The sequence below is a fragment of the Urocampus carinirostris genome, chromosome 19 (assembly GCF_059441175.1).
Source record: "Urocampus carinirostris isolate Australia breed hairy pipefish chromosome 19, RoL_Ucar_1.0, whole genome shotgun sequence".
Classification (NCBI taxonomy): Eukaryota; Metazoa; Chordata; class Actinopteri; order Syngnathiformes; family Syngnathidae; genus Urocampus; species Urocampus carinirostris.
Genome location: NC_142367.1, coordinates 10,393,490 through 10,415,523, shown reverse-complemented (window position 1 = coordinate 10,415,523; position 22,034 = coordinate 10,393,490). Strand labels below are relative to the sequence as shown.

At 41.8% G+C, this 22,034-nt stretch overlaps 3 protein-coding genes across 7 annotated transcripts in view; 1 reads left to right on the top strand and 2 right to left on the bottom strand.

Moving 5' to 3' along the window:
* Positions 1–820: 820 nt before the first annotated feature.
* Positions 821–11,205, bottom strand: socs3b (suppressor of cytokine signaling 3b). Of its 2 annotated transcripts, none has more exons than XM_088323678.1 (3): positions 10,855–11,205; positions 4,722–5,016; positions 821–2,095 (listed from the first exon to the last, which is right to left on the bottom strand). In XM_088323678.1, the coding sequence occupies exons 2-3, from the start codon at positions 4,839–4,841 to the stop codon at positions 1,589–1,591; spliced, it is 627 nt and encodes a 208-aa protein (XP_088179804.1). In that variant the 5' UTR covers positions 4,842–5,016; positions 10,855–11,205; the 3' UTR covers positions 821–1,588. The 2 variants fall into 2 exon arrangements, with proteins under 2 accessions (XP_088179804.1, XP_088179803.1); XM_088323677.1 differs by lacking the exon at positions 10,855–11,205 and adding an exon at positions 7,328–7,543.
* pgs1 (phosphatidylglycerophosphate synthase 1) lies at positions 7,568–21,966 on the top strand. Of its 2 annotated transcripts, XM_088323671.1 has the most exons (12): positions 7,568–7,586; positions 10,918–11,051; positions 12,167–12,365; positions 13,941–14,018; positions 15,001–15,100; positions 16,334–16,523; positions 16,823–17,001; positions 18,555–18,733; positions 19,203–19,494; positions 19,577–19,725; positions 19,805–19,925; positions 20,773–21,966. In XM_088323671.1, exons 2-11 carry the CDS (start codon positions 10,918–10,920, stop codon positions 19,922–19,924), a joined length of 1,620 nt encoding a protein of 539 aa, XP_088179797.1. In that variant the 5' UTR covers positions 7,568–7,586; the 3' UTR covers position 19,925; positions 20,773–21,966. The 2 variants fall into 2 exon arrangements, with proteins under 2 accessions (XP_088179797.1, XP_088179798.1); XM_088323672.1 differs by lacking the exon at positions 7,568–7,586 and having other exon boundaries at positions 10,904–11,051; positions 20,768–21,966.
* The window catches only part of LOC148347253 (cytohesin-1-like), a 16,694-nt gene continuing 15,705 nt past the window's right edge, over positions 21,046–22,034 (bottom strand). For 2 of the 3 annotated variants that reach the window (XM_088323673.1, XM_088323674.1), the window contains exons 9-12: positions 21,922–21,998; positions 21,777–21,848; positions 21,540–21,694; positions 21,046–21,466 (exon numbers count right to left, since the gene is read on the bottom strand). In XM_088323673.1, coding sequence (XP_088179799.1) covers positions 21,388–21,466; positions 21,540–21,694; positions 21,777–21,848; positions 21,922–21,998 — 383 coding nt within the window. In that variant the 3' untranslated portion in view covers positions 21,046–21,387. Of the gene's footprint in view, positions 21,467–21,539; positions 21,695–21,776; positions 21,849–21,921; positions 22,001–22,034 lie in introns of all 3 variants that reach the window. The other variant, XM_088323675.1, reaches the window with a different exon arrangement.

Below are 22,034 nucleotides of genomic sequence, written 5' to 3'. Positions count from 1 at the left end.
TGGAGAAAGGCACTCGGAGTTGCAGATATGAATTGGCTTACATGGTTTCCGCAAACAAATACTGTAATTATGGCTTTACTAAAGTAGTGATTTGACGCTTTCCGACCGCCGTGGAAACGGAACTCCGTCGTAAGCCGAGGCCGGTCGGCGTTTTTAAAGAGTCTGGACGATGAGATGAGAACTATAAAGACAACAACAACAACAACAACCAAAAATCTTAAGACTTGACGCCATTTTGGAGGCGGGGCGTCGATTTGTATCTGACGACCTCTTCTAAGTCGTCCTTTTTTTCTTTGATGGTATTTTCTGCAGCCCGTTTTGGATTAAGAAGAAAAAAGAAGACAAAAATCCAACATTTGTTTGTCTTCTACGAGGCTCCGCTCGACGTCTAAGTCATTTTACTAAGGAGGAGGGATCCTGCCACTTATAGAAATAAATGTATGAATAAATAAATACCTTCAAATAGATGCCGTATAAATAAATGAACACAACAAAATTACGTAATACCTAAATATGACATAAATGCAATGTAGTGATTTGTTTACTCATTTTGTCAATTTTGGGGTATTTGTTTCGTTATATATTTTGTTGTTTGTTTTGTCGTGTCACCACAAAATGTTTTTCGAATGAGAGGGCGGGTCAAACTCGCTGAGCCTTTAACCGATTGGCTCATCAGTGATGAACGAATCAGCGACTCGTGTCTTGCTTCCCTCCTACAGGGGGAAGTGAGGTATTGCAGGTGGTTGGTGCACAACAATAGGTGAAAAAACGGTTTGAGCCACCCCTTCATTTGAATAAAATTTTGTTGTTACAAAATTCCAAAATTAATGACAAAATACATAGATAAATGAATACATTGCATTTATGTCATACAGTTAGGTGCTACGTGACTTATTTATATGGCATATATTTCTAGGTACTGTATTTTCTGGATAATAAGGCGTACGTTCAAAAATATTCCCATGTGAAGGATTTCTTCTACACATAAGGCGCACCGGACTATATGGCGCATGCAAGTAAAACTACAACAAGAGCATGGTTTGCATTAGAAATACAAAGCATCGGAAAATAAAAAAAACTATTTCATAAATATATGTAAGAGGAAAATGGCTGAAATTAATGCAATCATTTATGAATGTAACCGTAAATAGAGGCCTTTAGTTGTAATTATACATTTAAGATTTTATGTACGGTATTTCTGGACTAAATGGCACACGTGATTATAAGACGCACTTTCAAATTTCTAGCAAACTTGGGGTTTATATCCGGAAAGTACGGTATTTATCTACCCATACAATTATTTCTACATTAAGCAGGATCGGTTCTCCATAGAAAAGACAACAAAAACAACAAATAAATCTTAAGACTTGACGCCATTTCTGAGGTGGGGCGTCGATTTGTATCCGAAAACGCACTCTTAATCCACTTTTTCTTCTTTGTTGTTATTTTTCGCAGCGGGTTTCGGACTCAGAATAAAAAAAGGGACAAAAAATCCCACACTTGTCTTCTACGAGGCTGCGCTCGGCGTCTTAAGTCAGTTTACCTCTTCTATCACGGGCGTCCCCCGTAGACCACCCCCCCATTTCTGTTATATGGGGGCATCGTATTCCTCCAGGAAGTCTCTGAGCGTGTGCGGTAGGCGCTCGGCCCCGCTCATGCCCTGGTCGTTCAGGGTTCTCCGGCACATGTGCTGCAAGGAAGAGAGGGAGCTGAAAAGGGGCCGGCGCAGCTCCAGCGGGATGCGCTCTCCGCCGGTGTGGATGAGATAAGTGGCCCCGGGCTGACCGGGGGGCCCGGCGGGGCCCTTGCCCATGTAGTGCGCCACCAGCTTGAGGACGCAATCGAAGCGCGGCGGCTCGTGAGCGCGCTCGGCGTCCGGCTGCAGGAAGAAGCCTCCGCTCTCGCTGTGCACGCGCAGGTTCTTGGTCCCGCGGTCCGTCTGCACCGACAGCGTGAAGAAGTGGCGGTTGTCCGACGAGTCCCGGATCAGGAAGGTCCCGGGGGGCTGCGAGCGGAGGAGAGAGCTGGCCTCGCGACCCCCCACTGCTCCCCAGTAGAAGCCGCTCTCGCGGAGTTTACCCAGCGCGCGCATCACCTGGAACAGTCGGCCAATTTGCATTTTTAGAAAAAAGAAAGGAAAAAGAGTTTTGACACTACTGCAATATTGGGTAAGGGTCATAATAACCTGAAAACATTTTGCGAGAAAATGTCATTAAATGCAAATAAAGGCTCAAGTAAAAACTTCGGACATAATTACTACTTATAAATTTACTCTAATTATTTTCCAGACAATAAGACACATGGGATAATCAAGTGCATCTTCAAAAAAAGCCTTTTCTAAAAATACTCTCCATACATAAGTTGCACACATAAAAAAGTTGAATTTCATAGGACATAAATAATGAGAAAATTTGATTTTACCACTACTGGATTCTATCCACTACTCTATAATTACGCACTTCCAATTTTATCTACCGTATTTTACGGGTCTAAAAGGCTCACTTCTAAATTTCTTTTAGTTGCGCCTAACAGACTGGAAATCACGGTAGAAGACTTAGAAATACTGATTGAATTATCATCTGAAATTGGCCAATCTGTATTGAATAAAATGAAGGATGTATGATGAAAAGTTCAATGTCAAATATTTTCTCCATTATTGTGTTTACAACAGACAACTCAGTTCAAAGACCCCTTTTATGCTTCATTTCCAACTTTACCTATCTGCTTTTATCTTACTTTTATATAGATTTACTAAATTGGCAGAGAACAACAAAGTTCTAAATTTCATACAGCTCCTTTAAGTGGCCATCAATTTTGATACCAGGTACTGATACCACGAGCATAGAACATTCCACACAACACCCAAAAAAACACTTACAAAATATAATTTGCATTTTTTTTATCTTGAGTCAGTACAATTTTAGGGGGCTGAATTTTTATCTAGCTGTTTATTGTTTGTTTAGTCAAAATAAGACACATTTTGTTTCAAAAATGTCAATAAAGATGTTATTTTTTATTAATATATTTTTATTTCCACTAAACTGAATAAATTAACAAAAACTACCCTAAAACATTCAAATATTTCTCCAAATATCTCTAACTTTAAGGCTGAGTTAAGGAACAAGATAAAACATTTTATGAATTGTGTGTTTATTAAATTAATGATGTTATCTTAAAATATTGCCCCAAATGTGTTTGTTTTTTTCAATTTATTTTTATCTCAACGGATAAACATTCAAATACGTCTGCACTTAAATTTAATGATTTTTTAAGGGACCAAACTGAGACATTATAAGAATTGTATTTTCTAATTGATGTAAATCAAAACTTTATTTGCTGTTCAAAAGTCCACATATGTCCACAAAACAGTTCTAATAAAATGCTTTTCTCGTTTATTTTTCATACCGTGCTTAAAGGTTCATTTTGTAATTTTTGACCACTAGATGGCACTGTATTGTCTAATATGGACAAAACCCAATGCCAAATTATCACAGCAAGATGCCAGAAAAACACAGCGGCGACTACTAGGTATGTAAAATGGTAAATGGTCTGCACTTATATCGTGCTTTTCTCTACCTATGAAATAACAATAAAAATTAACATTGGTATGTTAGTTTGTGTATTTTTGCCTATTATTCAAATCAATGTTTTTTTTTACTGAGTGAATTTTTTTTGTACCACTAGGAGGCACAAAATATTATACACTCTTCCTATAGACTTCAAATTATATGAACTTAATTTGAAAAAATCGGATATTTTTAAAATGAACACAGTTCCGTCTTCATCTCAATCGGCTACCATAGGAAAGTCAATACTGCTATCTGTTATTACTTTAGACCCAGGGGTGTCAAACTCGTTTTAACTCGGGGGCCACACGCTAGAACAAACATTCTCTCAGGGGCTGGACTAGTATATTAGAGAGAAAGAAATAAGAGAAAAAGAGAGAGACAATAATAGAAATCCAAAGAGAAATAAAAATAGATAAAAATGGTGAGAGAGGGGGAAAGAGGTAAAAATAGAAATAGTGAGAGAGCGGGAAAGAGAAAGAAAGAAATCCAAATAAAAAGACATAAAAATAGAAATAGTGAGAGAAGGGGAAAGAGAGAGAAAGAAATCCTAAGAGAAATAGAAAGACAGAAGGGGAACGCAAGAGAGAGAGAAGGGGAAAGCAAGAGAGAGTAAAAGAAGGTAAAAAGACACAGAGAGAAAGAGACAAAGAAAGAGAAAGAGAGACAGAGAGAGTGAGAGAGAGATAGTGAGAGAAAAGAGGAGGGAGCAAGAGATAAAGAAATACAAGTACAGCGTCTTTGAGAGAGGCACCTGGCTTTGGCAACATCAAGTGGACATATTTTAACCTGCAGCTCGTTTTTCTGTTGCGCTTCTCTGAGCGGTGTCTCGCGGGCCGGATTAAATCCCTTGGCGGGCCTGATCCGGCCCGCGGGCCGCCTGTTTGCTTTAGATCAAAACTGGTATAAGCACGGATTTAATACTTTTTTGGCCACTAGTGGGCAATGTAACACAAACAGATTGATGAACAGATTGTTTCCAGAAGATCAATCCTTTAGAATTCCGTTGCTACAGGTGAATTTAAAACTTTTTCATTTCAGGATTGTGAGTATTGTTAGCATAAATATGTATTTTGGGCGAAGTTTGGTTGAAAATAAGTGAAATTCTAGTTATTTTAGGTTTAATTTGACGAGAAAATAAAAAAGATGACTCACCTGCTGGTAGTGTGCATGCGAGCTGAAGGGCTTGAAGTGATGAGAAGCGCCATCGGACCGAGGGACTGAAGGGGTCCCTTCGCTCATAGCGGGGGGCTGGTGCAGCCCGGGGGCCACCATGGCAGCTCCCACGCCTCCATCCGCTGCCTGGCACAGGACGGGGGGCGGGAAGGCGCAGGTCGGTGATGTCGGGGACAGCGGGGAGGACGCTGGGGTCACACACCGGGTCCAGGACCCGGGGGCAGAGGAGCTGGATGCATCCAGAGAGGGGCTGGGAGAGACCACCGAGACACACCTGAGGGGGAGACGGAATAGTGGGAGGGTCAATGCATGAATAAAGGGCAGAATAACAACAAATCGTACAAAAATCCTAAATAAAATTAAAATGATACAATGAACCTTGCAGCCCATTAAGAAACTAGAGCCTGGCTGCAATCAATCACAAAGTGGGGGTTCAAAAATAATAGAGTCACTGCATCCCCCTCCCCTCACTCCATATTCTAAAGTTTCACACACACGCGCGTGTTCCGGGAGCAGGAGTCACCAACTTTTTTGGAAGCTGAGAGCTAAATTTGTAAAATACCTTATTGTGCCATTACTGTTATTACCAGTTTACAACCATGTTATTACCATGTTCTTACAATGTCATCCCATGTCATTTCTAGTGTGTAATGCTTAGATTTAGAGTTGAAATAGGCTAATATAGGTTAAAAAGAAAATTCCCAAGGAAATCACAGACACCTCACGGGTGAGATATTTCCAGAATCGGTCTGTGGCAGGTTTTTTTAGAGGGTTACCCCTTTTAGAAGTAATCATCAATATACTAAGAATTGTTAAAAATTAAAGTGGTACCTCTACTTACAAATGTCTTTACATAGAAACGTTTCAGGTTACAAAGTACCACACCTAGGGACAATTTAGACTGGCCAATTAACCTGACATGCATGTTTTTGGAATGTGGAAAGAAACGGAGTGCCCGGAATAAACCCAGGCAAGCACGGGGAAAACATGCAAACCCAACACAGAATGGCTGGTAGCTGGATTTGAACCCATTAACTCAGATCTGTGCCGCAGACTAAACACTTATCCGCCGTGCTGCCCACTTTCAGGATACAGTCATAAATACAGTACAGCACGTGCTGCCATTCGCGGCACCCAGAGTTCTACCTATAAAAAGTACTTTATGGTACCACTAAAAAAGAACTATCATTCAGAATGGCCCCATGAAAGACATCCAAAAAAGTTGACATGGAGAAAAGAAGAGTAAGAGACTTTTTCCGGCCATCGAAACAAAGCAAGAGTAAATAGAAAGGTATGAAAAAACACGGTGCCAACAGAGACGATAAAGAGCACAGAGTCATCATCCCAAAATAAAGACGTTTTGGCAAAATTCCATGAAGTCTCGGAATTCGTAGAAAGGAATCACCCAGAAGAGTGTTGACGGGTCGCGCCATCGCTCATTAAGACGGCCTCTGCCTCACGCCATTTTTGACTGATTGCCAAAAGCCAGCAAAAGCATACATCATTGGATCAGTTTTTCAAGAAATGCGAGGCAAATGGCACTGCTGAGGACCAATAAACAAAGAGGCCAGTTAAGAGGTAAATGAATATTTTTATTATTTCCTTTATTATTTGATTTTTTTTACATGCTATTTATTTGCTTCATGTTCTGATGCTCTTTTATCATTCATCAAAAAGACAATCCTACTTTCGCAAGGGCTGGAACAGAGTAGCGCATTTACATTGAAACGGCGTCTCAACTTACAAATGTTTCAGGTTACAAAGGTACTTCCAAAACGAATTAAATTCGTAAGTAGAGGTACAACTGTATTGCCCTGATCAGCACGTTGCTAAACTTTTCAAAGCCGAGAGCTATTTTTTGTGATCAACTAGCGCTAAAAGTTACCAGTTTTATGGCATTCCTAAAATACTGACCTGTTATTACTATGTTATTACCAGCTTGTCATTATAATAATAATAATAATAATAATTTCCTTGTATTGTCATTCTGTGTAACAATGTACACAGAACGAAATGTCGATTGCACCTGACCCGTTGTAGTGAGCCGATGCAGCCGCAGCCAACAGAGGGCGCCGCCGACCACTTTTTAAGTCTTAGGAATGACTCGGCCGGGGCGCGAACCACCGACCTCCCAGTCTCAAAGCGGGCGCCTTACCATCTAGGCTACTGAGCTGGTATTATTAGAAGTAGGATTGAAATAGGTAAAAATGGGTTGGAGATTGAGTTCTCCTAGAAAATCACTATGATCTATCACTGGTAAGCTATTTTCACAACCGGCCTGCAGGCTTCTCAAGTGGTCTTAGGGGGGCCCATTAAAACATTAAGTAGACCACTTAAACATGATGCCGGTACGATATGAAAGTTTCCTAGAAATTCACAATGACCTGGTACTAGGCTAATTATCTGTTCAGGTTGGTGACCCCTGGTCTAGCGGTTGGACAACGAGAAAATTAAAATGGAAATGGGGGGGGGGGAGTAAAACCTTGTAACTAAGCAACGCCAACCGTTTAAATCCGAATTAAGACAAAATATCAAAACCCATTTTGACGCGCCCTACTTCACGCACGAGCCGTCAACTTACTTACCTTGCGGATGAATACAGCCCCGCGCCGCAGCTCGTCGCCTAAAGAGACACTCGGCAAACTACCCGAGAGTAGTGCTAGATGGTGGAGAGTTAACTCAGGCATTAAAAATCCCCCCACCCGGAATATTCCGTCAAAAAATTCTGCCGGGGACGGGCGGCGGCGGTTCTGCCGTCTGCGGGGGGAAGAAGGAGGTAGCGGACCCAGCCTGTGAGTGTGTTCGGGTTGGTGTGTGGCGGAAGGTTACCGGAGGTTGTTTCCAGTGAGTAAAGCCGATCGTAAGGCCCCGCCCCCTTGTTCCAGTAAAGGCACGGACTCGCGCACGCGCACGGCCCGCTCACGCGTGATGGCGGCTTGCCAGTAAATAATCGCGGTGACCTTTGCTGCAGGGTCCGCTTCCTGGTATCGGTCCAAATGTATTTTACACGCTATGAAATATTCATCCTCATCATTGAGCATCTTATAGATACCTTTTTTTAGGATAAATGGGAGGAAATTTGGGTCGTTCTTGAAGAAAATATGCCGCATTAAATGGTGGAAAGTCCAGTTCATAAACCAGGCCACACAGAAAGAAAAATTATTTGCCTTAATTTTTCCTCGTACCGTATTTATTTGTGTATACACCCATTCTTGTTTTACCTAACTATAAAACCTCCACATTTGGCTGCGCATCACACCAGAAATGTTGGTATATCACTGTGAATGAGGCAGCTGGCCAGTCAGCAAATCACTGACCACATTTGCTCAACATTGGATGCAACGGTAAATGAGCCCGGATCACGACAATGAGAGAGCTGAATCCTAACCACTACTCCACTAGGATTGTTGATGACAAAGCAAAAGGCATCAGATTTTATGCCTCCATCCCACAATTTTTAATCACAGTGCTGCGTTGAACCTTGACGTACTGGAGCATTATGGGAAACAGTTCAGCCAAATCAACATTATTGAGATAAAATCTGATGCCCTTTTCAATGTCATCTACTTCCCGAGTGGTCTATTAAATACACAATAGATCTGGGCGTATTATGATTAGTGTTGTTACTATTACTAATGATATTATTGGGCCGGTCAGACATAAAACCGGTCCGTGGTACAGAAAAGATTCCGGACCACTGCTGTTTTTTATTTAGAGTTAATTACACTTATTGGTGGGAGAAATTATGTTCTCTTGTTTTGTTTGAATAATGAAATCATAATATGTTCTATTTATTATCTCATCTCATTAGCTGCACGGCTTATCCTCAGTAGGGTCGCTCGGGTGTTGGAGTCTATCCCAGCAATCATCGGGAAGTGGGCAGGGGACACCCTGAACTGGTTGCCAGCCAATCGCAGGGCACACAGGGACAGACAACTCGCTCGCTCATTCACACCTAGGGACAATTTGGACAGGCCAATCCACCTGAAATGCATGTCTTTGGAATGTGGGAGGAAACCGGAGTGCCCGGAGGAAACCCACGCAAGCACGGGGAGAACATACAAACTCCGCACAGGAAGTCTGGTAGCTGGATTTGAACCCACACAGGAGGTTCCCAAGACCTTAGAACTGTGCCTGCACACGCGCTAACCACTACACCGCCGTGCTGCTTCTATTTATTATGAATGACTTAATTTAGGGTAAGCAGAAAGTTCTATACTGTAATTAACTTTGAGTTAACTACACATATAAGTGGAAAAGCTGTTGTTTCTTTTTTTTTTTTATATGAATAATTGAATCATCTCATCTCATCTCATTAGCCATACCGCTTATCCTCAGTAGGGTCGCGGGGGGGGCTGGAGCCCATCCCAGCCATCTCGGGGCAGTGGGCAGGGGACACCCTGAACTGGTTGCCAGCCAGTCGCACGGCACACAGGGACAGACAGCTCATTCGCTCATTCACACCTAGGGACAATTTAGACCAGCCAATTCACCTGAAATGCATGTTTTTGGAACGTGGGAGGAAACCGGAGTGCCCGGAGGAAACCCACGCAAGCACGGGGAGAACATACAAACTCCGCACAGGAAGTCTGGTAGCTGGATTTGAACCCACACAGGAGGTTCCCAAGACCTTAGAACTGTGCCTGCACACGCGCTAACCACTACACCGCCGTGCTGCTTCTATTTATTATGAATGACTTAATTTAGGGTAGGCAGAAAGTCCTATACTGTAATTAACTTGGAGTTAACTACACATATAAGTGGAAAAGCTGTTGTTTCTTTTTTTTATATGAATAATTGAATCATATTTTTCATTATGAATTACTAAATTCAAGGTATGAAATTTTTTCTGTAAATTGGTGGAAAGCCTTCTAATTATCTTTGAGTTACACAGTGGGAAAACTTTGATTAAGTCATGAAAAACAAACTGTTCTGTTTGAGTATTTTTATTTATTGCAAAAGACTTAATTTAGTGTGAAAATGTGTTTTGGAAATGAGTGAAAAGTCCTGTAATTAACTTTGAGTTAATTAAGCATATGACTGAGAAAATAGTCATAATATTTGCTTTTTAAAAAACCCTCGTTTTCGTTTTACTCATGAGATCATATTTTTCTTGCTCATGAATGACCAAATCTAGGGTACATAAACGTGTTTCATGAATTGGTGCGGCACAGTTCTGAGGTCATGGGTTCAAATCCAGCTACCAGTCTTCATGTGCGGAGTCTGCATGTTCTCCCCGGTCTTGCTTGGGTTTCCTCCGGGCACTTCCACATTCCCAAATCGTGCATTTTATGTTAGTTGGCTAGTCCAAATTTTCCCTAAGTGTGAATGACCGAGTGAGTTGTCTGTCCCTGTGTGCCCTGCGACTGGCTGGCAAACCAGTTCAGGATGTCCCCTGCCCACTGCCCGAAGATAGCTGGGATGGGCTCCGGCGTCCCCAAGACCCTATTGAGGACAAGCGGTGCAGATAATGGATGGAATTGTATTCATCATTTTAATACTGATTCAGTGAAAAATACAACACTGTTGGACTACTCCCAAAGATTTATGCTAACTCATATGTTGACATATATGTATTTGGTAAATCCCACTTTAATATGTTGAAACATACGCACAAAATTAACCTGTTAATTTGCACTGTAATTATATCACATTTTATGTATGTTACCTTTAACCTTTTTGTTTTGTTTTTAATTTTCCACCATGGCTTGGCGATTACAGATTCAAAATAACATTTTGTCTATTTCTGTTCAATTTTGATCATCTTAAATGTGGTTTGTGAAATTGCAACGAACTCATCATTTAGGTACTAAATGACAAAACTCATTGCTTTATAAATTATTCCACAAGTAGTACATTTTCCATCGATATTTCGGTGTTAGAACAACAAAACGTACACGTGTGTGTGCGCGTGTGTCTATAAACAAATTTGCATATGTTAGTAAAAAATATTCAGAGTGGGAATTTGTCATTAACAATACTAGAACCTCTAGTGGTTTAGGTGCATGACGCATTTTTTTAAATAGTTATTAAAAAAAACTGCACGTGAAATTTCGGTACGTGTATTTCAAGTTTTTTAATTGACTTCGTTCCTGTTTGTTTTCGTACTTACTCGCGAGTCTTGTCACGTGTTCCACCACTCGTGTCAATAAAGTTTTTTTTTTCTCCTGTTCAGATGGGCGCTGCGGCAACAATGGCGGCCCCCATGTCGTGGAGGAGGCTGGTGTACTCCTTGTACTCTCCGGTCCTGGCCGGGGTTTTCACGCGAATATCTGACCGAATTTTCCGTGCTCGGGACCGACGAGGAGGGTAAGAAGGGACGTCAAAATAAAAAGTTGAAATGACAGCGAAAGTGAGTCGTATGGAAGGCATCCCGTTGACTGAACCAGTAGCTAATGCTCGCGTGATAACACGTTGATGCTCCTGTGAAGGGAGTGTTGTCACAAATGACTGTTAAAATCAATCAAACACTATTTTATGCTGCCATATCACGAAATTAATATTTATCGTCGTTCAGCTCGTTGCGTTCATTTGGAGAATTATATATAATATGCTCCAAACGGCGCTCGTTATCATTCGGCTCTTATCGGCAGTCATCGAGGTCACCAATGCTGCCAGCTGATTGGTTGTTTGGTTTTGAGACAGCATTGGTTACTTCGTTTTTGTTTTACTTACTGTACTTTGAAACGTAGAATCATTTGATTAGTGTGTTTTCCTAATCTCTAGTTAAATTTCTATTTGAAAAGTCACGTTTTTAGCACGTACGTTGTTTGACCTTTTTTGGGGAACAGAAAATTATTTTTCTTAAGAAAGACGGTAGATTTACAGGACAAAAATAGAAAAATGTTACCTGTTAAAGTGGGGTGCATAGTTTTTGTATGTTTTTATGTATGTCGTGTTTCTGTAGTGCCCGGTTCAAGACCGGGTGGAAACACATGTTGGCCTTGAGAGGGATGGATGGGTGCCACTAGGCTGTACTTGCCCAAGACACACCATAGGGAATGGTGCCCCAACGGCCCTAGATGTTAAGGGATCCAACAGTGTGTGCGTGTACTTTTAAAAGCAATTATACAAAACCGGAATGACTGCAAATGAATTTAACGACAGAGACACTCCTCCTATAAAATCGCAACTATAATTATAGCAACAAGGTGAAACGTCACCCACACATTTGCAACATTTAACAATGAAAAGTCTACACTTTGCCAAGGGATTGTGGGAAGAACGGCAGCAGCAGAGGAGTAATCTTCAGCCAATTGAGCACCCGTAGAACATCATATGCTTTGTGGGTTTTGGCACTAACCACTCAACACTCCAAAAAATGTTGATTAAATGCATCATGATTGACATCTCTTTTTATCTTAATCAAATGGGAGTTGAGCATTCTTCCAGGGTTGACCCAATTATTTATTTTCCTGGCGCAGCTCCTCCGTACTGCTTTTGGCGCCCTTGCTCGCCAAAGCCGAACCTGCACCCGAGAACACGGCGTTTGCGGCGTCATGCTTCCCCCGAAGCCTCCACGCCCACTTTCAATGGATGGCGGAGCGTGTCCCAGCTTTCCGGGTCAAAGGTGCACGCGTCCATGTGCTCTCTTCGCCAGACCATTTCTACCAGACGTTGAAGGTCAGACCAAAGGAAGCCTTGCTGCACAGTTGTACCTTAGCCGTACAATTGTAGCTTTAAGAGCTGAAGAATTGCAATATTCTTTCTGTGGAATCATGAGGGCAAGGAAGTACATTACCGTAAAATTCGAACTACAAGCCGGAACTCTTTTCTCAAGCTTTCAACCCTGCGGCTTATGCAATAATGCGGCTATTATAGCATTTCTTCTAATGGTCGCCAGGCGCATCCGAGCAGTTAAGATAAGAGTGAGATGGGTGGAATATTTTCTGTTTAATGTTAAGGGTTATTTTTCTATCTTCATTTGTATGAAGTTTAATGTAAAATAATGCAGAAATAAAACTAGAATGAAAAGACCTGCATCATGGAAAAAGTGTCAATCAAAAAGGGAGCGCTAACTACCATATTGGGAATAATTTTGCCAGTCTGTTTATTTGTAAACGGAACTAATGTGGCGAAACGAAAAGATTACCACAAGCAACATCCAACTGGGCAGAAATGCTTTGGGCGTATTCCTATTTATCTGTCGGCATTATCGTGTGATTTTTGAGGTAATTATTTTACATGGTCGGATTCTATAGATTGTCTTTGATGTAGCGAAACTATTCTCGCGCACATTCAAAGAAGTTGAAGATGACCAGGGGACGTAATGGTGAGTTACGCCGGCTTTCTAGTTTTCGGTATCTTGTTTTAGACTGATGGTGATGTTTCTCAGAGTATATTTTGAAATGCTTATCATATTTGAATCCCAAGAGTTTAAGCTATGAAATGCCGCAGGGCATATTTTATATTTCAGTGACTGGTGAGATATAGACCGCTAAGCGATTAAGGTACTGTATATTATTCAAAATGTTTCTGTGTATCGTCCTTCTTTGTAAATATTTCGCGTTTCAATGTGGGAACATGCGGTTTATGTATGTACTAAATTCTTTGGGTGCGGCTTATAATCAGGTGTGCTCTATAGTCTGAATTTTACGGTAATTTAAACAAGAAGATGATAAAAGCTTAGCATCTGTGTTTACCTGAGAGAGAATTGGGCGGACTCTGGCGGCGTCGGATAAATAAAATAATGGTCAGTCTTGCGAAGAATACACATTGTGTAATAACACAATTAATTGGTCTTGCATTCCCAGCAGGGTAATTTGCTGTATAATTCAGTCACGAAGCCACAAATTTCAATTTTTTTTCTCTGAAAATTAGTAAAAACACCTTAAAATGATCATAACAGGGAATCAGTGTAGCAATTTTATTAGTGGTTTTTTGTCATCTGTGCCTCTGCAACAGCTGCAGACTAGCATTATTCTATTTTGGGAATCCTGGGAGCAAGGAATTACAATCGTATAAATGATAGTAAAGGATGGAAGCACGCTTCAGAACCTCTGTTTGCCTAAATCAAATTTGCTATATCAGGAAAGAATAATGGTCAAAGGCTTGCGGGAGTACACGTTGTGTATTTAGTTAGTCTTAAGCATTCACTTTTTTGCTAAAAAGGTCCCTTCTGGTCAAATCTGCTACACAATTGTCATCTTTTGTGGAACTGTTGATCTCCATACTCACTTTCAACTCTTTTTCCATCAGACCCGCATCAGAACTGCAAAGAGACGAGTGGTGTTGGCCTCCTTGTACTTGGGTACGGGTCAGCTGGAGCAAGACCTGGTGAGAGATTCGCAATAATTCGGTGTGTTGTCAAGAGAACAGCAATCTTTAATTCGGGGCAGTTGAGAGGGGTACCAAAAGAAGTCGATGCCAGAAAAAGTGAGTCACGGTTCCCTCCGGCCCAGAATGAAAACGTTCTCCTGTGCCAATCAAAAGCTATGACTGCAAAGTATGAAGGTTTTATGGGTAGAAGGACACCAGCATAACAGAATGGTAGCCGCAGTCAGGGCTCACGTTCATTTTTTTTTTGTTTGGAAAACACACAAAAAGTCCGCGGCACAGAGAAGCTGAGTCACACGGCAAAAAGCATTTCAGTAAGTTGGCGTCGCTGCTAGAGTTTTCAAGGATGAGTCACACGGTGTTGCTGTCGAAATCCCGGGCGGCCATGTTGTTGCGTACTTTTTTGCTAATGAGGTGAAAAAAAACGTAATGAGGGAAGCTGTATTAACTGAGGTGTTGCTAGGAATTTTTTTTAATTTCACTAACAAATGCTGTCATGGTGTTTTCCTAATATTTTAATTGGAAGAAAAAAAATCACATCACCCTGTCAAAAAAGGCTGAAAGCACTTTTTCTCAGAACAAAAATTAAATGCGCTTCTTTACACTGACCTTTCACAACCTATTTCCAAAAAACTTTGGATGCAAGCGTAAGTGTTATTCCTCGTCACTGCTAGAACGAGGAAACTTTTGATTGCATTTTGGCACCAGTTGCATCATTACTTAACATTTTGATTTTTTTTTTCTTTCATTGTTAAAATCATGTACTGGCTGCGCCTGATTTGTTGCCTGTCGCACAATTAAGAGCCGCAGTGATCAGCACGGTAATTAATGTCAATTAGCAAATTATTTGTTGGTAATAAGCTTATTGTTGCCCTTGGGTAAACTCCCGAGGACAATTGTACGTGGAGTTGTCATCAGCTCATTGGTGCCAACTTAACAAATTAAATGCCATTGAGATGTGGTTTACTTTCTTGTGTTGCAGGTTGACTGCATACAGGAAGCGCTGGAACGCTCTCAAGAAAACAGCCAGGCCCCTGAACTCAAAGTCTCAGTGTTGCTGGACTACACGAGGGGCTCTCGAGGTCAGTAGTTGTCTAGGATCAAGAAACTGAATTCAAAGGAGAATTTAGAAACGTGTTATTTTCTCTGCCCTATTTTTCTCTCAATTCCAAAGTAATACAATGCATAGGCTTCTTTTTCTTTCATCTTTCTTTCCAACTTATATCACCGAGTTGGATGACAATGGCTATATAAACAGAAAATCCAAGTGTGTCATATTCAATAGCACAATTAAGAACTAAATCTGTATTTTCAGACAGAAAAAAAACATTCCTTTGTCATAGTTAGTATCTTGCTGTTGTTCTTGTAAGGTTCTACTGGCTTTTTAAAATACTTTCTGGATATTAACCAGTGACATTATACTGAGTGTTCAACATCCATTGATCCATTTCCTGCGCCGCACATCCTCACTAGGGTTACGGGGGCACTGGAGCCCATTCCCGGCCTTCTTTGGGCAGGCGACACCCTGAACTGGTTGCCAGCCAGTTGCAGGGCACACAAGGACAGAAAACTCACTCGCTCATTCACACCTAGCGACAATTTCGACAGGCCATTTAACTTGACATGCATGTTTTTCGAATGGGGGAGGAAACCCACACCGGCACAGGGAGAACATGCAAACTGCTCAGGGAGACTGCGGTAGCTGGAATCGAACCCTGGGCCGCTGCACCGTCGGACTGCGCGCTAACCACTCATCCGCCATGCTGCCCAGCATTCAACGTGAATTGTAAAATATTTTGATCAACAAATTCCTAAGACTATTAGCCCCTGTGTGTATTTAGCAACCGCTAGTGGTGTACAATTATTAATATAAAAGATTTAAATGTGCCATCTTATCTGATTTGTGGTTTAGAAATTGGGAATTTATGAGACACAACTTGAGGAAGTTAACATTTTTGGCCATCGTCTTGTGACAACAGAAGCCCTCATGACCATTTTGACAAGCTAGTGTACCCCAGTGGTACTTAGCGGCCGTTTATCTTCAAAAGCTATGCAACGGTTGCCTTGTCCTGTTATTCAGGCATCTTACCCCTTTTTCCTATTGTTTTCTTCTCTGGGCACTTGGTTACAGTCTACAGTTCGCTACTAGCTGCTATTGTTAGCTAGTGCGCATAAACAAGGATTTTTAATTGAGGAAATAATGAATTAGTAGGGAATCCAAATGGCTTTCTGGTAACCATAGATTTGACAAGTATTTCCCGTTACTCTGAATTAATAACACGTCTCTCTGCGGGCCAAACGGGTGGCATATTTAGGGCAGGTGAACTCGAGGACAATGTTGCTGCCGCTGCTACGGCGCTTCACCTCTCAGACGCGCGTCTCCCTCTACCACACGCCCGACCTGAGGGGCATGCTCAGGCTGCTAGTGCCGCAGCGCTTTAACGAGACCATCGGCGTGCAGCACATCAAGGTCTACCTCTTCGACGACAGCTTCGTAATCAGCGGGTGAGGTGCTTCCCGCTCCGATCTCGTAACTTTTTGGCAAGCTTATGACTTTTCTGTTTGTAGTCCACTTGGCCCGGGAGCTGGCAAAGAATTGAAATGTGCTGCAAAATGCAGAAGGTGCAAATCCTGTAAAACTTGTATTAAAATGGATGCGTATAACAAAAGAATTCAGTCTCTAAATAGTTTTCGAAAAATTCAACCCGCAGGCCTGCGATTTTATATATTTCTTAGCCATCAGATTATTTCAAGCACCCAGACAAAAAGAAAAAAATGAAACGAAATATTTTCATTCTTTTCAGGGCTAATTTAAGCGATTCCTACTTCACTAACCGGCAGGACCGCTACGTCCTGCTTGAGGACTGCGGCGAGCTTGCGGACTTTTTCTCGGAGCTGGTTGAGGCGGTTGGGGATGTCTCGCTCCAACTCGGCCCCGACGACTCTGTGGCTATGCGGGACGGCATGGTGCACCCGTACAAAGGTTTGCGCTGGCATCTTTAAGGGTTTTTTGGGAGTACCGTATTTTCCGCACTATAAGGCGCACCTAAAAGTCTTAATTTTTTTCAAAAGCTGACCATGCGCCTTATAACACAGTGCGCCTTATATATGGCTCAATATTAAATTTGCAAGGTCTTGCAACTTACGCAACAGCCGCCGACTCGATTTTCCCCCGAACGTGGAGTAGTCCGTTGTGTATGCTGGGATTTATATACCGGCGTTTTATTGGCTAACCAATGTGTCAATCATCATTTGAATCAATCGCTATTGGCTAAAGTTATTGGGAGCCTCGGATTGGCTAGAGGGCCAAAACAAACCCTGCAATTGGCCGAAAAAGATGTGTCAATCATCCGTTACATCGATCGCTATTGGCTGAAGTTATTCGGAGCCTCGGATACGCTAGAGGGCCGAAACAAACCCTGCAATTGGCCGAAAAAGATGACTGAATAGCAAGCTTGCTAAACGACGCCATAAAGAAACATGTTTCATTAGTCTGTATTTGTAAATATTCTACTCTCCTGGATTTACTACACTCACGGTTGTAAGAAGACCATGATTGCGTATCATTATTGAACGTGAGAACTTAGGTGAGTTATGCGGCTTTATATTTTCCCGGTATCTTGTTTTAGAACGATCTTGATGTTGCTGTGATGAGTTGAGTGAATTAAATTCCAAGTGTTTATTGTCATATGCACAGTAAAGTTGCGAGCGAAAAAGAAAATAGAAACTAAGGAATGGTTGGCATTTCTTGAATTCCAAGACTTTAACCTTCGAATGAAATTTGAAATGACGCATTTAAGTGACATCGTACGGACACCGCAGCCGCACGTGTCTACGACACGTATTTGCTTCTTTGCAAGCTTTGGGAATGTTAAGGTTAAGGTAATGTTAATCAGTTGGACTGAATCATCTGACTGTTTTGTCGACGTTCCCATTGTAGCGCCTTATAATCCGGTGCGCCTTATCTATGGAAGATATAGGACCAAAAACTATTTTCTCGGGGTGCGCCCTATAACCCGGTGCGCCCTATAGTGCGGAAAATACGGTAACTGAATAACCGATTGTGTAGTAAAATGGAAGTGCGGTGTATTACTACATCTTTAAAATATTTCGTGGCAACTTAAGATGAAAATCTCACAACATAAAAGAAACTCTTCTCCTTCCACCTTGCAGCAAATTGAATGGACTGAACTCAAGGGTAAATAAGCTATTAGAAAGTCCTAGATTCAGTTAGCTTCTTAAAATGTGAAGAGTCTGCCAAGCACATGTACACACATACCTTGCATTGCTGTAACCGGAGAACCGATTTCCAATATGCCAATTCCAAAGGGGCGAATGACATCATGTCTGCTCGGGCAGTGGAATTCAAACGCTGGGAATAGACTGAAGTCGAAAGATGATATGCCCTTCATCCTCCCCCCACTCCCTCCCATCGATGTTAATTGATAAATATACCATTGACGGTTTCCTATAGCAAAAGATAAAAAAAATATATCATTTTTAGAGTAAGACTGAAAAATTTTGCATGTCAACCAGGTGACAGACAAGGTTTCTCGGCAGCGGCCAGCAAGCGCATCATGGAGGTTGTAAACATGGCCCGCGTGCGCCAGCAGCTGCGCGCTCAGGAGGAAAAGGACAACGACGAGGACACTTGGGTCCTTCCCTTGGTCCAGATGAAGCCCCTCGGCATCCAGGTGGATGAACAGGTTACGCAGGTGGGTTTGAGCAGCATGTTTTCAACTGGTGTGACTCACAGGCAGAATGTTTGAGTCACATCTTTTAGGCATTCCAAAAAAAGTCACTAGTGCAATGGAATGTTAACTACGGCGTCAACATCAGAAGCTGTTTTGGCAAAATTTACTCGCTCATATAATGCTACAAAGAGTACCCTCAAATATTTATGACGTTGTAATTTTGCCATTTAGAATCATTAAGTCATGATTGACGCGAGGAGTCTGCAAGACTGCGTTGAACTGCGATAATTGACCAATAAAATTAAAAGCAGACCTAACCAAGGCCTTTTCTTTTTCGAGTAGTAAAAATACTCAATGGGCCTTTAAAAATGTTGCATCAACAAAAACCTTCTGATCCATTCGTGGCCTAAATTTCTATAAAATGTCTCTAAAACGATGGCAACACTCACAAATATTTCCTTAGCGACGTTAACAACATGCTCTCCCCTAGCGTCTTTTGCGGGACGCCGGTCCAGATTCCACTGTCTACCTGACGTCGGGTTACTTCAACTTGACGCGGGCGTACATGAGTCTGGTGCTAGGGACTGGGGCCGAATACCGAATCCTCACAGCCTCGCCGGAGGTCAACGGATTCTTCGGCGCTAAAGGTGTGGCCGGTGCCATCCCCGATGCTTACACGCACATCGCCAGGCAGTTCTACGACCGCGTGCGTCATCTTGGCCAGCAGGACCGCGTGCGTCTGCACGAGTATCACAGGCCTGAGTGGACCTTCCACGCCAAGGGTGAGCCTGTGAAAGTGCAGGCTCGTTATTGTTTAATGTTGATCCCAAATGTATGTGGCTAATCCATACGGTCATCCTCCAGGTCTATGGTACTACCTCCAGGGGCAGGACCGGCCTTGCCTCACACTCATCGGCTCCCCTAATTTCGGCTACCGCTCAGTCCATCGTGACCTTGAGGCCCAGATTGCCATAATCACAGAAAACGCACAGTTGCAGAACCAGCTGCAAGAGGTGGGTTTTTGTTTTCCATTGCCAAAATTGAGCAAACTACCAGTCTATCTTAGACTTTGTTCTTTTTGTCCTAAAACAGGAACAAGAGACGTTGTATCGGTGCTCTTCGGAGGTATCTGAATCGACATTTGATCAGCCAGATCGGTATGTTAAACTCTGGGTCAAACTGGTCACGCCGTTCATCAAGAACTTCTTTTGAGGTAATGCAGCTTTTTTTGAGTCAGTATACCGGTTTCGTGTGTATCGCACTGCAACAAAAAGACGAGTATTAAACATACTTGTTTTCACCCCCTTAGTTTGGCCTGCCTGAAAATGTTTATATATTTTTTGTGACATCATTCATACATGTGATTTATGGTTCATAAGATTCCAACTCCAGCAACTGACATTTCTTTTAAAAAGTGGTTTGTGCTAGAAGGCGTCCTAATTTTCCCAGCAGAACAACGCCCCCCCCCCCCCCCCTTTTTTTTTTTTAAAGAAATAAAAAGCGCGATGACTGACTCAGAAATTCTAACTCTGAATCACATATTTATTTATGAAGGCCATCTTTGGAGGACTACTTCATGTTTGGTGTGCATGACAACAGAAAAACACGACCAAGTTGGGAAAAGCTAAAATCCTTTGTCTCATTTAAAATACACGAATAATTTATTTTTTACAAAAAGTTTTGGAAAATAGACCACCTTTGTCTGACTGCCAAATAGGAGCCATTTTGGATGCTTTTTTTTTTTTTTTACATCCGCTATCTGGCTGTTCCTGGCAGGAAAGAACAAATCAGCACTAAGACAATAGCTTTGTACCCGACAATTAAAAACAACTGTAAAACTCATTATCTGTTGAAAGAACAGTTGTTATAAACACTGGTAGAACATTGCTGCGCCTGCTGTTTTGTGCAATCGTTTACAAGAACCAAAGGTTTGTTTCAAGGTTTAGGAACATGTGCCTTCTAGTGGTAAAAAGAGGAATTGTTCTATACGTAATTGTTTTTAGGAAAACCTAACTCCCTGGTTTTGTTTTTTTTCTTTGACGTCATTTGTTGTAGCACAGGTGGAGAGCGCCAAGAGGATTTAATTCTTATTCATTCTGCACTTGTGAAAAGATCACAATTGTGTGTCCCAGGAATTTTCACCTTTCAATATGCATCTTCTGCTCCGGAAAGTGAAAAGGACTTTATGCGATAATGTTAACACATTGGGACAATGTGTGTCATATCATGAATTTACAGAGACTTACATCAAAACGTGGGCCAATATTTTGAAGAAAAAAAGCATGTGTGAAAGGCTTTATGCTATTCACATCAAATAATGCAAATTTCAGAAGAACTTTGATCCGTTGAAAACCTTTAATGACAAAACAATAAATAAGGACAAATAAATACCAAGCAATGCCTTCACTCATCTTCATTTCTACAAATGGTGCTTTGAAAGCATCAGCAGGAGCATATTCAAATGAAAAATGTTATATTCCAGTTTTCTTTTCTTGCACCTCATGTAAATGAATTGTTCAGACAGATTCTCACCAAGAGATGCATCAAATTAAAACAAAAGGTGGTCCTTTCAGATTTTTACATTGAATAAAAAGGTAAAATGAAGGTGCAACAGTGATTCATTGGTGTGAGCAGAACAGTTCCATTTTTCCCCCCCTCCAACCTGTGTAGCCTCGCTACACACCCTTCAAGGTTGAAACCTTCTTTTTGCGAGCCGCCAACATCTCGTAGAAGGGGTCCTTGCTGATGGCAGCTCTGAAAGAAAGTACAAGAGCATATCAAGCCGTGTGATGTCCATTTCGAATTGCATTACAGTTGCAGTTCTCACTTAATGCTGCTAATCCATTCGTCCTTCTCCTCCGCGGTGGGTGCAGAGATTCTGTAAAAAGTGTGGTTGCCCTCGACAACACGACCATCCGCCTCAGTCTTGCAGGCCTTGATCACCTGATCTCTGTGGTCCGGGATGAAAAGCTCGAAGCAGTTCTTCAGAAAGCAACGGAGATAAAGAACGCCTGTAAGCCGTTTGAAAAGCCACATCCCGGGTGAAGAAGCGTGACATGTTTACCGGCTTCTTTGAGTCATCCACTTCGCGGATGCTCAGATTTTCCAGGGGAATGATCCCTCTTGGTTCTTTATCCTTAGTTGAGGGGAATACATTTTATAATTATAGTACTTAATGGTTCAAAAATGTTCTTGCTGAGCCTACTTACTGTTGTAAATTCAAAATAATAAAGGCAGTTATCTGTGAGGATAAACCAGCGCCTCTTCCATGTCTTTACCCGTCCACCTGTAGAGATATGGCGGGTCAGCTGTGAGGGCGACT